The sequence below is a fragment of the Ylistrum balloti genome, unplaced genomic scaffold (genome assembly GCF_031769215.1).
Source record: "Ylistrum balloti isolate Yb309-2 unplaced genomic scaffold, AGI_CSIRO_Ybal_v1 Utg370452, whole genome shotgun sequence".
Taxonomy (NCBI): Eukaryota; Metazoa; Mollusca; class Bivalvia; order Pectinida; family Pectinidae; genus Ylistrum; species Ylistrum balloti.
This window is the reverse complement of record NW_026782300.1, coordinates 385,129-399,025: the sequence shown is the minus strand read 5'-3', so window position 1 is coordinate 399,025 and position 13,897 is coordinate 385,129. Positions and strand designations below refer to the sequence as shown.

Below are 13,897 nucleotides of genomic sequence, written 5' to 3'. Positions count from 1 at the left end.
ATTCATTACAGAAAAAAATCGATACAAAAAAAATTGTTCATCCGCCATCCTGGTCCTTGCTCATCCTGGTTCTTGATGAAACACCCGGACGAAAACATCGAAGTAAGATTCTCGGCTTACCCACGTGGTAAAGAGGACACAACTGTCAAAAGATGTGAAAGAATTAAATCATGTCAGAAACTCATTAATTGACCAACTCCCATTTAGATATTCGTGTTTCCGACAAAACTTCTGAAACAAAATGGCGTATGCTCAGACACTAATATAAATGAGGAGTTTTAATTTTTATTCTACCGTTGCACAAAAATTTCCACCGACCCGACAGGTGTAACAATCGGGACATAATAACATAATGTTTATCGATGAAACAGAGTAGAGTACGCTTAATTCAGAGGTAAATTCTTGCAGTTTCATTCTGATGTCTTTCTGGTATTGGAATAAAAAGAAAGAAAACGGATACATCATAAACATAAATAGATGCAGTGCAAGTTTCTAAGTTGGTTTGAGTAAAATTGTCACTGGTCAGTCTGAAAATTATTTTATGGCTGCCAGTGGTAATATAAAGGTAATCTGTAGCTAATGATCACACTGTTTGTTATTGTAATAAATTGGTAAGAGATAAATACATCCTAGATATAAGTAGAAGTAGTGTGCAATCAATGACCGCAGGCTATGATTTTTTAATAAGAAAAGCATTAATTCTTCTAAGTTAAACCTATTTGAAAATGAGAATATAGAAATCAACCAGGAAAAATGACGTGATATAATTGGCAGAAAGTTGTGTAAATTTCATCTGAAAAATTGGCTGTTACTAACTACAACTGGAGGTTTACAAATAAAACTGATCAGCCATTAAAAGAAATCCCCAGACATTTTACTGCAAAGCAAATCAGCCCATATGCCTGTTGGAATTATCACTCTGAGTAGCTAAGGCAATTTATATTGATATTTGTTAGAACTGTTTATTTTAAAAGTCAGATAACTGCAGTGTTCTCTTGTATGAAAATCTTGTCACCTGTTCCAAATTCAAATATCGGGCCTGCCTCATTGATGACTTAATAATAGAGTGAGTCTTACAACTGAATGCATAGCTCTGAAATCATGTTGTATGAGCACAGAAAATTTGAGTCGTACAATAAATCACCATCCCAAGCAAGAAAAGAAAAGTCTGCTAGTTTTATCCTGAGAGACTTAATTAGAGTGTATGTGATAATTAAACCGCCGTTATCTCGCACATTTCTCGGTGAAAGTTAATTAATATTTTTTCACTATTCCAAACTGTTTTAATCATTTCATTATTTTCCCCACTATTTTTGTTAATTTATAATTCACAGGTCATATATTCGGATGAGGATTTAGGCCTAAGGGCCTCTTGTGAAATCTATCAAAGCACCAGCAGATAAAATGTTCACATAGATATATTGTCTGGTCAGTGATATCCTGGTGGTGTGGTGGATTTTTTGTCTTAAAGAATTTGTTTTATTTTTCAGAAATAGAGCAGTAATACTTGCACAGCATGGAGGTTCTGTCAGAGGAGAACTCCTCAGACCTTTCATCGGTGGACACCACAAGTATGACAGACCTGGCCTCAGTGAACATCGGCAGTACTGTTGGGGATCTGTGTGAAGGAGAAATAGGAGAGTCTATAGTGCCCCCAGTCAAAGAGCCTGAGGAAAGTGGTATAGGCAGTGACAGTGTGTGTGCCATTATCAAGAAAGAAGTACCTGGGGAAGAAACCTTACCCACCTCAGAAAATGTTCTGCGGTTTGAGTCCGGCATTGCTGATGGTTACATCATATTATCTAGAGAAGCAGCAGGTATACAGTCTGTTTTGTAGGTTTTTGGACCAGCATGTCCTTTAATTGATGCACATTGTTTTTGAAAACAAGGAGTCTCACTCAAAGTCTAAGAGTGCCAAACAAAGTTTGTCTGTCCAGTACTATCTGGTGTTTACGCTGAGATTTTCATTTTTATTGGTGAGCTGCACATGCCACATACATGTATGCTTTTTGCAATTTTTATGTTATGTCATTGTGACAAGCACCATATAACAGTGCCCATAGAGTTGCTACTTGCTATTTTTGGTTTCCTGGTAGGATATTTTAAGAATTATGGTTAATAAAAATCTTTTACATATGTATTTTTTCTACTCTTTCTCTATAGGAAATGGAAACAATCTACAGGTACACTAGATAAAAAATAAGTGATATTTGGAGCAGTGTATTACTAGATAAAATATATAGATGTTTTAAATTGGAGTAGACCTTTGATTCGTTCAGGAAAACCATAGATAATAACTCAAACTGTAATTTACTGTATTTAATACCTTGTTCTGAAAATGTATTCTTAGACATGATAAGTTCACTGTTTGTTGGACACTTTGTGATACAGTGTTAAACATTTTCTACTAATTAATTTATTTTCAGTTCATTTGGATTGATACACAACACTTTTGTATATGTTCTGTTTTCTACTTGTAGCTTCTTTGGGTATGAACTCAGCTACAGCTACTGTGGAGACAGATGTCACTGAGCCTGCCAACAAACGATTTAGGTTCCAGGGTGAGGATGGACAATCATATGTCCTGACTGTTGCAGACAGCACGACTGCAGAGAATGCAGACATTACACTGGACGACCAGCAGAAGATTCAAGCCTCAGCTGCAGTTGAGGTAGCCTCACTGAAAATTAAACCAAATTGTTGGTTCTTATTCTCATAAAATACAAATCAGAGTTGAATTATGTAAACTGATGAGAAAGGGAGCTGAGTTTGGCTTTTTTTGGTCTTCTGCAAGTATCTTTCCAGTCCTTTATTTTTTAGTTCGTTACTAAATATGCATCACAATTGGAACAATTCAGTATGAAATTGTTAGATGATAGAATGGGTAAGGACACTTCCTAAATTTTGAACACTGATTGTATTTAAATGTATATATTCTGTGTAATATTATTATATATGCTGCACAAGTTTGATATATGTTCCTTTGACTTGACAGCTGGAAGAACAACAGCTTCCTGTGGCAACAGCAATGGCTACAGCTGTAACTGTTCCTTTGGTAACGACCACCCCATCAGTATCTGAGCAACTGTTGGGACCAAGTAACACGGGCAAGAAGTCACCGGGCAACTCTGATGTAACACAGGCATGGTTCACCACTCGGTTTGACAAGGTTGCCATGCAGAGTAAAGGTATCACCTGTTTAAATCATAAAAGAGGTCTATCATTCAAAGTAAACATGACACCCGTATAAGTCATTAAAAATGTTCATCATTCAAAGTAAAGTTGTTACGGGTATTAATCATTAAAAAAGGTCATCATTCAAAGTAAAGGTGTTATGGGTATTAATCATTAAAAAGTTCATCATTAAAAGTAAATGTTTTACCCATATAAATCATTAAAAAGTTCGTCATACAAAGTAAGGCAATCGACGGATAAATCTTTAAGAAGTTCATTGTTCAAAGTAAAACTGTTACCAATTTAGATCTATAAAAAGTACATTGTACAAAGTAAAGATGCTGCCAATACGAAACTTCTTCGAAAATTTCATCATTCATAGTATAGGCATCAACTGTGTAAATCATAAAAAATATTCATCATACAAAGTAAAGATACATGTATCACCATTAATGTGATAGTAATGTTACTATAACTTTTAAGAATAAACACTTCTGTTGAATGATATGTTACAGGAGCCAGCTGGAAGCAAGGCCAATGGACTAAAGAAGAGATAGATGTTTTACAGAGTAACATTGATGGATATTGTCGGGTATATATCTTAATATTGATTTCTCAAATAGATAGCGTATACCAATATATTTCAGCAGTATTGAGTCCTTCTTTGTGATTTTCCAACATGAAATATTGCTCTTGATTATAATTTTATTGAATTTAGTGTCTATGTTTCTATGTATTTTTATACATGACAAAGTGTCTGAGTGTGTGTGGTAATTCATCATGCCTGTGATCTTTCTTGGTTACCTATATGCACTCCTAGATTAACGTTACAAAAAGAACCAAATGCACTCTTATCTCAATGTTAAAAGAAAAACTTACTGCACTCCTATGTCACTGTTACAATTAGAGCCTAATTCACTGCTTGGTCAATGTTACAAGAAGGGGGTCTCTAATGCTGTTGAAAATGCTAGGAATTGCTACAAAATTAATCACTTATCATCTGACATCAGTTCTGGAATGATCTATGGTTGATTATTAGTTTATCACAACCTGAATAGAGTGTTTCCAAAATATTTACCATTCATCAAACTGGTGACGCATGGTAGAGTGAAATTGTTCACTTCACGACTTTTCAGGTCTGCTGTAAATTTCAATTGTTTTATAATGTGATAGTCAACCGTCATCAATTGTAGAATATCATGATCATGTAGAGTCACAAATCATAGGCAAAGTCATGATCATGTAGAATCACAAATCAGAGGCAAAGTCATGATCATGTAGAGTCACAAATCATAGGCAAAGTCATGATCATGTAGAGTCACAAATCAGAGGCAAAGTCATGATCATGTAGAGTCACAAATCAGAGGCAAAATCATGATCATGTAGAGTCACAAATCAGAGGCAAAATCATGATCATGTAGCGTCACAAATCATAGGCAAAGTCATGATCATGTAGAGTCACAAATCATAGGCAAAGTCATGATCATGTAGAGTCACAAATCATAGGCAAAGTCATGATCATGTAGAGTCACAAATCATAGGCAAAATCATGATCATGTAGAGTCACAAATCATAGGCAAAGTCATGATCATGTAGAGTCACAAATCGTAGGTAAAGTCATGATCATGTAGAGTCACAAATCGTAGGCAAAGTCATGATCATGTAGAGTCACAAATCATAGGCAAAATCATGATCATGTAGAGTCACAAATCAGAGGCAAAATCATGATCATGTAGAGTCACAAATCAGAGGCAAAATCATGATCATGTAGAGTCACAAATCATAGGCAAAATCATGATCATGTAGAGTCACAAATCATAGGCAAAGTCATGATCATGTAGAGTCACAAATCAGAGGCAAAGTCATGATCATGTAGAGTCACAAATCATAGGCAAAGTCATGATCATGTAGAGTCACAAATCAGAGGCAAAGTCATGATCATGTAGAGTCACAAATCGTAGGTAAAGTCATGATCATGTAGAGTCACAAATCGTAGGCAAAGTCATGATCATGTAGAGTCACAAATCAGAGGCAAAATCATGATCATGTAGAGTCACAAATCAGAGGCAAAGTCATGATCATGTAGAGTCAAAAATCAGAGGCAAAATCATGATCATGTAGAGTCACAAATCATAGGCAAAATCGTGATCATGTAGAGTCACAAATCAGAAGCAAAATCAATAAAAGAAAAGAACTATCTAAACTGTAATTATGCCAAATACCCTGACAAAAACTTCTCCACGACAGAGTATGATCCAATGAATGTGTACTCCTGTTTTTGATTTTACTATTTCTGTATTGATCCTGATAATTCAACAGACATTAAAACATGTTTTTTGTTGATATCAACTATCATACATGTTAAATGATTCTTATGTTACAGGAACGTGGAATAAATGAACCTACTGAAATCATATTTGGAATGTCCAAAGATGAAAGAAAAGACTTTTATAGGACAGTTGCTAAAGGATTGCAGCGTCCATTGTTTTCTGTTTATAGACGTGTTACCAGAATGTATGACCAGAAAAATCACATGGGCAAATATTCTCCTGAGGAAATGGCAAAACTTAGGGAGTGAGTAACTTCTACAACTTCTGGTTTCAGGAGGACATATCAGTTTAAAATATACCCTTTGTATTTGAGACCTAATAATGTGCAGTGCTCAAACAAGCTATGAACTGATGAAATGTTATAGGTCATCATTGTGTAATATATTTAAAAGAATAGAAAGAACGACAGCGAAACAAGCAAATAATTGATCAGTTATAAGCCAGTGAAATCTCAACCCATCTCCATGAATGTAAGGAAATATTTAAACCTTCAGTGGCCTATAACTATGCACTTCACTGAAAGTCACATTTGACTGGACATTACCTCTCTAATCACACTCATCTACAATAATGATCATATGAAGATCTTATCATGATGATATGTCTTGAACCTTCATATAATATATATATATAATCAGTGTGACCAATCACTCAAGGTTGTATACCGTTTAATATTGGTATATCACTTCCTTTATTTCAATATACATCATACACAGCGTCTAGGAGATTCCTTGACAATTTGTTATTACATGGTAATGACGTGTGAAAATTTTGATGTTTCTGTATGGATGATCATGATCAGATGTAACAATATAAGGCTTTTTTTTTAATTCGAGGACTCATTTTGCAAGCATCAATTGTTAGTTAAATGTATCTTTTGTAGATTACGTGGTAAATATGGCAATGACTGGGCTTCCATAGGGTCTGTGTTGGGAAGGAGTGCTTCATCTGTCAAAGATAAATGTCGTCTAATGAGGGATACCTGTAATTCAGGTAAAATGGTTTTGTTGAAGTAAAATGTGTAGACAAAATAAATAAGTAAATAAAATAAATAAATAAATATTGTTTTTCACCTGTATTGTTTCTTTAATGTGTAAACTTGCCTGTATCTGTAACAATCATGTTTGTGCATAGATTTACCTTATGTTGTATGAATTACAGGTAAATGGTTGCCAGAAGAAGAACATCGCCTTTCATCAGCTGTTTATGAACTTGCAGGTGTCAAACCAGGTACTGTAAATATATAATAATGTTGATTTTACATTGTTAATGCATTCTCAATATGTTTACTACTTACTTAGCCTTCCCACAAAACCTTGAGAAATATCTTGATATATTAACAAAAATCACAACATTGAGAAGGTTAGGTAAGGATGTCTATTTTATATAGTCTTATATATATAGACTATACAGAGAAGAATAATGTCTTGGAGAATGTATTATCCTGGTAGAACTCTCCCTTATCAATGTCCTTGATAATATTGACCCTTTCTGGTTCAGGAGTTCTAGTCTGTCACCTTACCTAGGTAGTGTTAGCATGTACACCAGACAGAACTAAACAAACCCTGCATTACCTGTCATGCTATTGATTAATTATTTAAAATTAAAAGTCGGTGAGATGTAAACTTATTTTGATTAGAATACTTTTAATTTCGAATCATAATATAAATAGTCATGTTTTGGATTATCTTCGTGTGGAATAAGTGAGTTATTTGAGAGTTTCCGTCTTCAGTTATTGTGTAATTGTTTGAAAAGAGGTAGGATTAGAGGCATTGCTAATTCCAAGGGACACAATTTACAATGGAGCTTATTTGTTGTAGGTGAGAATGTCACCAGTGGACTTTCATGGGCATCTGTAGCAGAGAGAGTTCTCACACGCTCAGAGAAACAGTGTCGAACAAAGTGGTTAAACTTCCTCAACTGGAAACAGAAGGGTGGGACAGACTGGACAAGGGAGGATGACATCAATCTTGTCCTTAAGTATGTATCTCGTGGATTATGCAGTAGATAGAATATTTGAGTCTGTCTACAAATACAAAATTGTTACATGTTATTTTTGTGTGATTGTTAGATAATAACTTTAATCTCTGTGGTCGGTTCTATTGGATATAGATAAAGCTTGCTGAGTGTGTATTAAAGGTTGGCCATGAAGATCAGTCAGGCTAAATCTTACTTTGGTTTTTTTTTTTATTCAACAAGTCAAATCTTCATCAAACTTTACATCCAGTAAACTCTTTATACATACTACAGTACTTTGTTTTATAACTTATTATAAATCAAATTAATATGTTATAAATAAAGCAATTTTCAATTGAACATAAAATTTCTGGTTCTAGAATTGCCAACTTGGGTGTGTCAGATGACACAGAGATTGACTGGACAGAGCTAGCCAAGAACTGGCCAAGGTAATTACAGTGGCATTGTTGTACGTTTAAGTTTGAGAATTCCTACAAATCATGGAAAAATGAAAGTAATAATTGTCTTCTCATTGTTTTCTTGTAAGAGTAATGTCAGCCTCTAATACAGTTTCATATCAAGAAAATCTGTCAAAGATGTGCTTTATTAAATGTTAAATTTGGATATAGTTCAATATCATTGGAATGATGCTTTGATAATTGTTTCACTTGTGGCTTATCTCAGAGAATTAAAAGCACACGAATGATTATATTAATTACTGGAACAGTTTACGTTCAATATATTTTGTAATCTGTAAAATATATACTCCCTTAATATCAGATACAGGTACAGTGCAAGGTTGTTTCTGCTACCTTACACAGGTCAAAGATACAGTAAACCTTCTGTCAGTCTAAACAGAATTCAGAAATATAGTTTCAAAAATATACTTGTGAAAATAAATAAGAGTATGAGCTCTCAGAGTTGACATTGCTCCTAATCATGGCAAAGTATTTAAAGACATGCAAACAAGGCATGAAACTACGAATAAGTAAAGACTACAGCCAGTTCAGAATATTTGAAAATGTGTTAATTTTAACATGATTTTTGAAACACTAACATGTTTATTGACTGTTCAGAAATTGCAGGTTTCATTATGTTCTTTATCATGTTGATATCACAATGTAGAAACCATGTAAGCAAGAAAACACACATTTGAAAGGTTGCAATGGCATATCAGTAGGCAGAGTTTGGATGGAGACAAATGACAAGATACAATGTACATAGCCTATTGTGTGTCGTGTGTCATGAAAACAAATCACAAGATGAATATATGCTATTTCTTTGGTAGTGTACGATCTCCACAGTGGCTAAGAGGAAAGTGGTGGTCTCTCAAGAGGCATGTTCCAGATTATCAGTTACTGTCATTCTCAGGTATGGACTTATTTTAATTTGTATGATTCTATTTATGCACAGAAATCTGTTTAATGGATGAGATGTAAATAAAGATACTTGTTCAAAGTTCAAAAATAATTTTTCATATGTTGTTGGTTTCCCTAATGATTCGAGTATATCATCATATGTAAAGTAATGGAATTTTACTTAATTTTCAGATCTGATTATATTTCTTAAAAATGTACATTTACAAAATGTACGGATGAAGAATCCTGTAACATCGTCTGGTATGCGACTTTCACACATTGGTTTGCCCCGACCGGTATCAGCCACAGATATGACAACACTACAAATCCCCATGTCTCTTAACTCTAACATGCATTCTCTTCCCATACAGACTGGTAAGTATGTGTAGAGTAAAAATAAGATTCGGTGTTATAATAGGATTATTTCTTATGGTGCCCATAGAACATATTCCAATAGAAAACTCAGAAATAGTAGTCCACCTACTTTTGAGTCAGTGTCCAGTTTGCAACCAGTATTTTTGGACTAAATCACTTCTTTTTGATTATGAGGTTCAATAATCAAACTAATAAAAAATCCAGACACTTTGTTTGGAATGAATTCATATTGTCAGAACACTGTAGTTTTCTTAATGAATGAGGTTTATATTGGTCAGTTTTTATGAATGTTTACACATCTCTCCATAGCAGGTTCCCTAGACACAGGATCTGCTGAAGGAGACACTGCTTTTCAGACATTTGAGGTACTACATCAGACAAGTTCTGGAACCTTCCTTATCACACAGCCTCAAAATAGTCCAGTTATCTCCCTTAGTGGTGCTGCCATGGGGACAGATCACATCATTGTTCACACTCTACCAGTGAGTAATGCTGTAAAACCCTGTGACTAAATGTCACAATATATTGCAATTATCTTCCTTGTGATGTAGACAAGGGAATGGATCATATTATTGTAAACACCTTACAAGTGGGTAATTAATGCACTAAAGTGTACTTATAGTGCAGTTACCTTCCTTAGTGGTATTAGGAAAAGTGCAGATCATATCATTGCTATAAAGAGATACAACTCAAAGTAGAAGGCATTGAAAGTTCTATGTAAATTTCAGAACCAAATCAAAACATATGGAATTAAGGTGATAATTATAAAGTTGTTAGTTTACAGATCAACAGCAAAATCAAATTATATCTTGGAGTGGAAAAAATAAAATATTGCAGGTTATTAAACCAAAAAATGTTTCATTTGACTTACATCAGGCCTATATAATTTAGCATGAAAATGTTTTGTGTTGATTGTTACCAGACAACCACGATAAGAGGCAATGAGAATGTAACGGTGCAGATGAACCCAACACCAGTTATACTGAGTACTGGCTCTTCACAGGATGGAGTGTCAGAGGTGGTGGCCACACTGGACGGTAGTGAGATGACCAGCTCCATACAGCTGACTGACACAATCACAGAGTCAGATCCAGGTTAGTCTCCAACATAAGTTTCATGGATGACTTTCACATTATGCGTATAGCTGGTGTGCTTTAATGGAAAGCATATATTGAAATAGAATTGATAATTTCATTTAAGAAATATTGCTGAACAAATGTCTCCAGAACAATTTATTTTATTAATTTTATGGATTCAAAACTTTTGCATATAGTGACCTGGTGTTTCTAATAATTTCTTAAATTCTATTTCTGAAGATCTGCAGACGTTAAGTCAGGATGACCAGCTGCCAGGAGATGAGGGTGATATCCCAGGGACTGGGCTAGACAGCAATGACCAATTGACCACTCGAGGTCAAATTATCTCAAAAATATTTGAAGCTGAGGTAATATATAAAATGCTTGATTCCTTCTTCATATATACATTTCACATTAATCTGATTATTTTAGATGGAGTTATCTTAAATCAAAAGTAGTTAAAATAATGGTATTGATGTCTTCAGACCAATTTTTATTTTCAATACACAGGAGACCAACATAGGAAGCTCGACTGCAGACACAGTTGACCTGGTAATGGTCAGTACGACCTCCCCGTCTTTTGTCCAGACCACCAGTAGTGAACTCATGTCTTCTCTGTCAGGTATGTCCACAGATTAAACAATTAGGTTCATTTAATCCTGTATTTCATCTTTCAAAAACAATATTTGAATTGGCATTACATTTTATGGAAAAAAAAGACATTAAGGATGTAGTATTAAAGATGATATTGTTGTAATTATGAAATGAAAATGTCCAAAAACTGTCCTGTGAGTGGTCTTTAATAAGCTCCCTTTAAGTGGATTTGGTCATATATTGACCACATGGAGATTTAATATGGTATTTCGTGCTTTGTAGAAAGGATAAAAATTAGGATAACGAACAACAGATTTGATGCAACGGAATTTTTGTTGGTTTTGTTGCTGTTAAGCAGTAAAATGTTTTTTTAGTTTGAAGAATATTCATCTTGACTTTATAATTTATAGTTTGTAAGTTTTAAACTAGTATACTATCCGGGGATAAGTATAGAACAGATGTCATATGTTATGGTCATGGTTATATTTATCAAATAAAAGAAAACATCATCTTCTGGAAGGCGTGATTGTGTTTAAGCGTTCTATGCTGTGATGCATGTTTTGTAGACTTAATTGTGATGAACATTTTCTGTTTTTCTTAATGCAGATCCCATGTTACCTTCTGGAGGGTCCGACTTGATTGGGTCGTCATCTGACGTGGAAGGGGAGAAAACTCATGGTCAGATCTGTGAGACTGACACAGACATCACTAGTTCTGACATCAATGGAGCCGACAGTTAACATACTGCTCTATTCTAGTGAAGTTCATGTGATATTTATTAAGATAACGCTTTGATGTTTCTTGATACTATTTTTTTTAAGAAAATTTATGGTTAAATCATATACCGGTTAAACGTGTGTTAATCCACTTTGTTGAATTTGACCTGTTGAAAAACTTGTGAGTATGATGACATTGAATAGAGGAACATTTTTGAGATTTGTTTTAGGGATAAACTCTTTTTAAATGTTATCTGAATTTACCAAACTTATGTATGAATGATCTGAGAGTTTATATCAGTCTTTTTTGTCATACCTCATCCTCCCTAAAGCATGTCAGATTCCAGATGGTATTGGGTATGTGAGCTTGTCATAGGGGATTGCAATAGCTCAATATGTAAAGCAATGGTCTGCATAACCTCAGGTGAAGATTGGAGGTGTGTAGTTTGACAGTTTCCTAACTATGGGGGTTGGAGTTTCTAAGGAATCTGAGGAACAGACCAGTCTACAATGTCAGGTTTGTGTCCAAGGTCAGAACACTGCACCCCATTTGTTCTTGATGGCATGCCGTTGGCATTCCTTGTGTTGTTAGTTGAGGAAGCCAGCAGCTACTAAAAGGAGGCCCTGCTTCAAATGACCTGTTCACAGAGCAATGAACCCAGCAAGCATTCATCTCTGGACAATAGCATTGAGGGGTACATGTACATGCTTGAGCTGTGATATTTAGCACTTTGAGATGATTACCTTGAGATTTAGACTTTGTTATTTTATTGTTTCGACAGAGATGAATACAATAAAGCCTGTTATCAGAATAAATAAGATTCTGTAATAAAAAGATACAAACCATGACATAATCAGTTGTTGCTACTCTTTCTAAATCTTCACCCAAACTGTGATATTTACCTCTCGCTCGGCTTCACATAATCATTTTTTCACATTGCACCTCTTCAAAAAATACTAATTACTAATATCCCTATTGGCACATCAAATTATATGACTTAGAAATACTGCTTGAATGTTATTGAAGAAATACAGACCCTCCTAACTAAAGAAGAAATGTATTTTTCATTGAATTATATACATAAACTAGATGTAAAAAAGTTGTGTAAATGTATATATTTTAGAAGTAATCTTACTTTAGCACTTTTCGCACAGAAAGTATGGTGCTCCATTGCCGTAATTGTCACTTCTGTATGTTGTATATATATAGCAGTTATTACTGATGCATGAATTCAACATTACACTAATTTGTCAAAAAGTATTAGTGATCAAATTTAATAACCATTAATTTAGTACATTTACCTTAACACAAAACCATTCCTTTAAATTTGAAAAGCAAAATTTTTGGCACTTTGTAAGAAATGTTAAGGATTGGCAGGGTAAAGGAGCTAGACAGTTTAATATAAGTTGGGGGTCAGTCTTTCTGATGGCATATTTCCCAGTATTGCTATAGCTTGCATTGTAGGAAGTCCATTCCATTATGTTTTTCTAGGAGAAAAGAAACTCAAGTGATTTCATCTAGGGTGCTACTTGTGAAAGAGTTTTGCCTATATGAATGCTTACACATGAATATAATAATATACTTGTACATGTAACTTATTTCCCTTATTTATATATCCGTAAAATTCACCTGTATTTTTATTTGTGTGATACAAATTTTTGCTCAATTTTGTTGTGGTTATCCATTGTATGATTTATTGTCTTGTTTACAGTAAAGATCTTTATTTAATAAAGATGATATTATTTGAATGCTTATATTCTGGGTCATTATTGCAAGTCATCAAACACCTATCAGTCTGTACAGCTAGAAAACACTGCAACAGTGGAATTTGCAGGGGTAATGTATGGTGCTTTGACTTCAGTCAGAGGCCTTAAGGGTCAACCAACTATAAGACCTATATGAAAGAGGCCAAATAGGCCAAAAGTAAACTGCTCAACTAAAGTCCAGTCTACATAGAAGACATTGGTTGGTTCATAAAGACATTTCTTGCAAACTTGAAATCATATTTTTAGGTCATATGAGCATTCTTGGTAGTCATTCATCCCGTCATACTACAAGTCCAATGTCAGCACCCTGGACCTTTTGGTTGTTGAGAAGTTGCTAACACATTTCAACACATTTGACCCCTGTGACCTTTACAGTTTGTCAAGGTGAACAAACTTGGTAACCCTTCATCCCATCATACTAAAGGCCGAATCAGTACCATGGACCTTTTGGTGATTGAGAAGATGTCATTTAAAAGATTTTCACATATTTCATACCTTTGGCCTTAAAAGTAGGCCAAGGTCAGTAATATTTACAAACATGGTAGCTCTTC

At 34.5% G+C, this 13,897-nt stretch overlaps 1 protein-coding gene across 3 annotated transcripts; it reads left to right on the top strand.

Annotated features, from left to right (window-relative positions):
• Window positions 1-76: 76 nt before the first annotated feature.
• On the top strand, window positions 77-13,252 carry LOC132555097 (cyclin-D-binding Myb-like transcription factor 1). 3 transcript variants are annotated; one of them, XM_060219438.1, is made up of 17 exons: window positions 77-102; window positions 1,491-1,817; window positions 2,481-2,671; window positions 2,996-3,188; window positions 3,690-3,766; window positions 5,558-5,748; window positions 6,388-6,497; window positions 6,666-6,734; window positions 7,325-7,484; window positions 7,841-7,909; window positions 8,749-8,831; window positions 9,011-9,193; window positions 9,503-9,675; window positions 10,116-10,287; window positions 10,510-10,637; window positions 10,780-10,891; window positions 11,470-13,252. In XM_060219438.1, exons 2-17 carry the CDS (start codon window positions 1,517-1,519, stop codon window positions 11,601-11,603), a joined length of 2,346 nt encoding a protein of 781 aa, XP_060075421.1. In that variant the 5' UTR covers window positions 77-102; window positions 1,491-1,516; the 3' UTR covers window positions 11,604-13,252. The 3 variants fall into 3 exon arrangements, with proteins under 3 accessions (XP_060075421.1, XP_060075422.1, XP_060075420.1); XM_060219439.1 differs by lacking the exon at window positions 77-102 and adding an exon at window positions 381-394 and having other exon boundaries at window positions 9,506-9,675; XM_060219437.1 differs by lacking the exon at window positions 77-102 and adding an exon at window positions 381-394.
• Window positions 13,253-13,897: the final 645 nt, after the last annotated feature.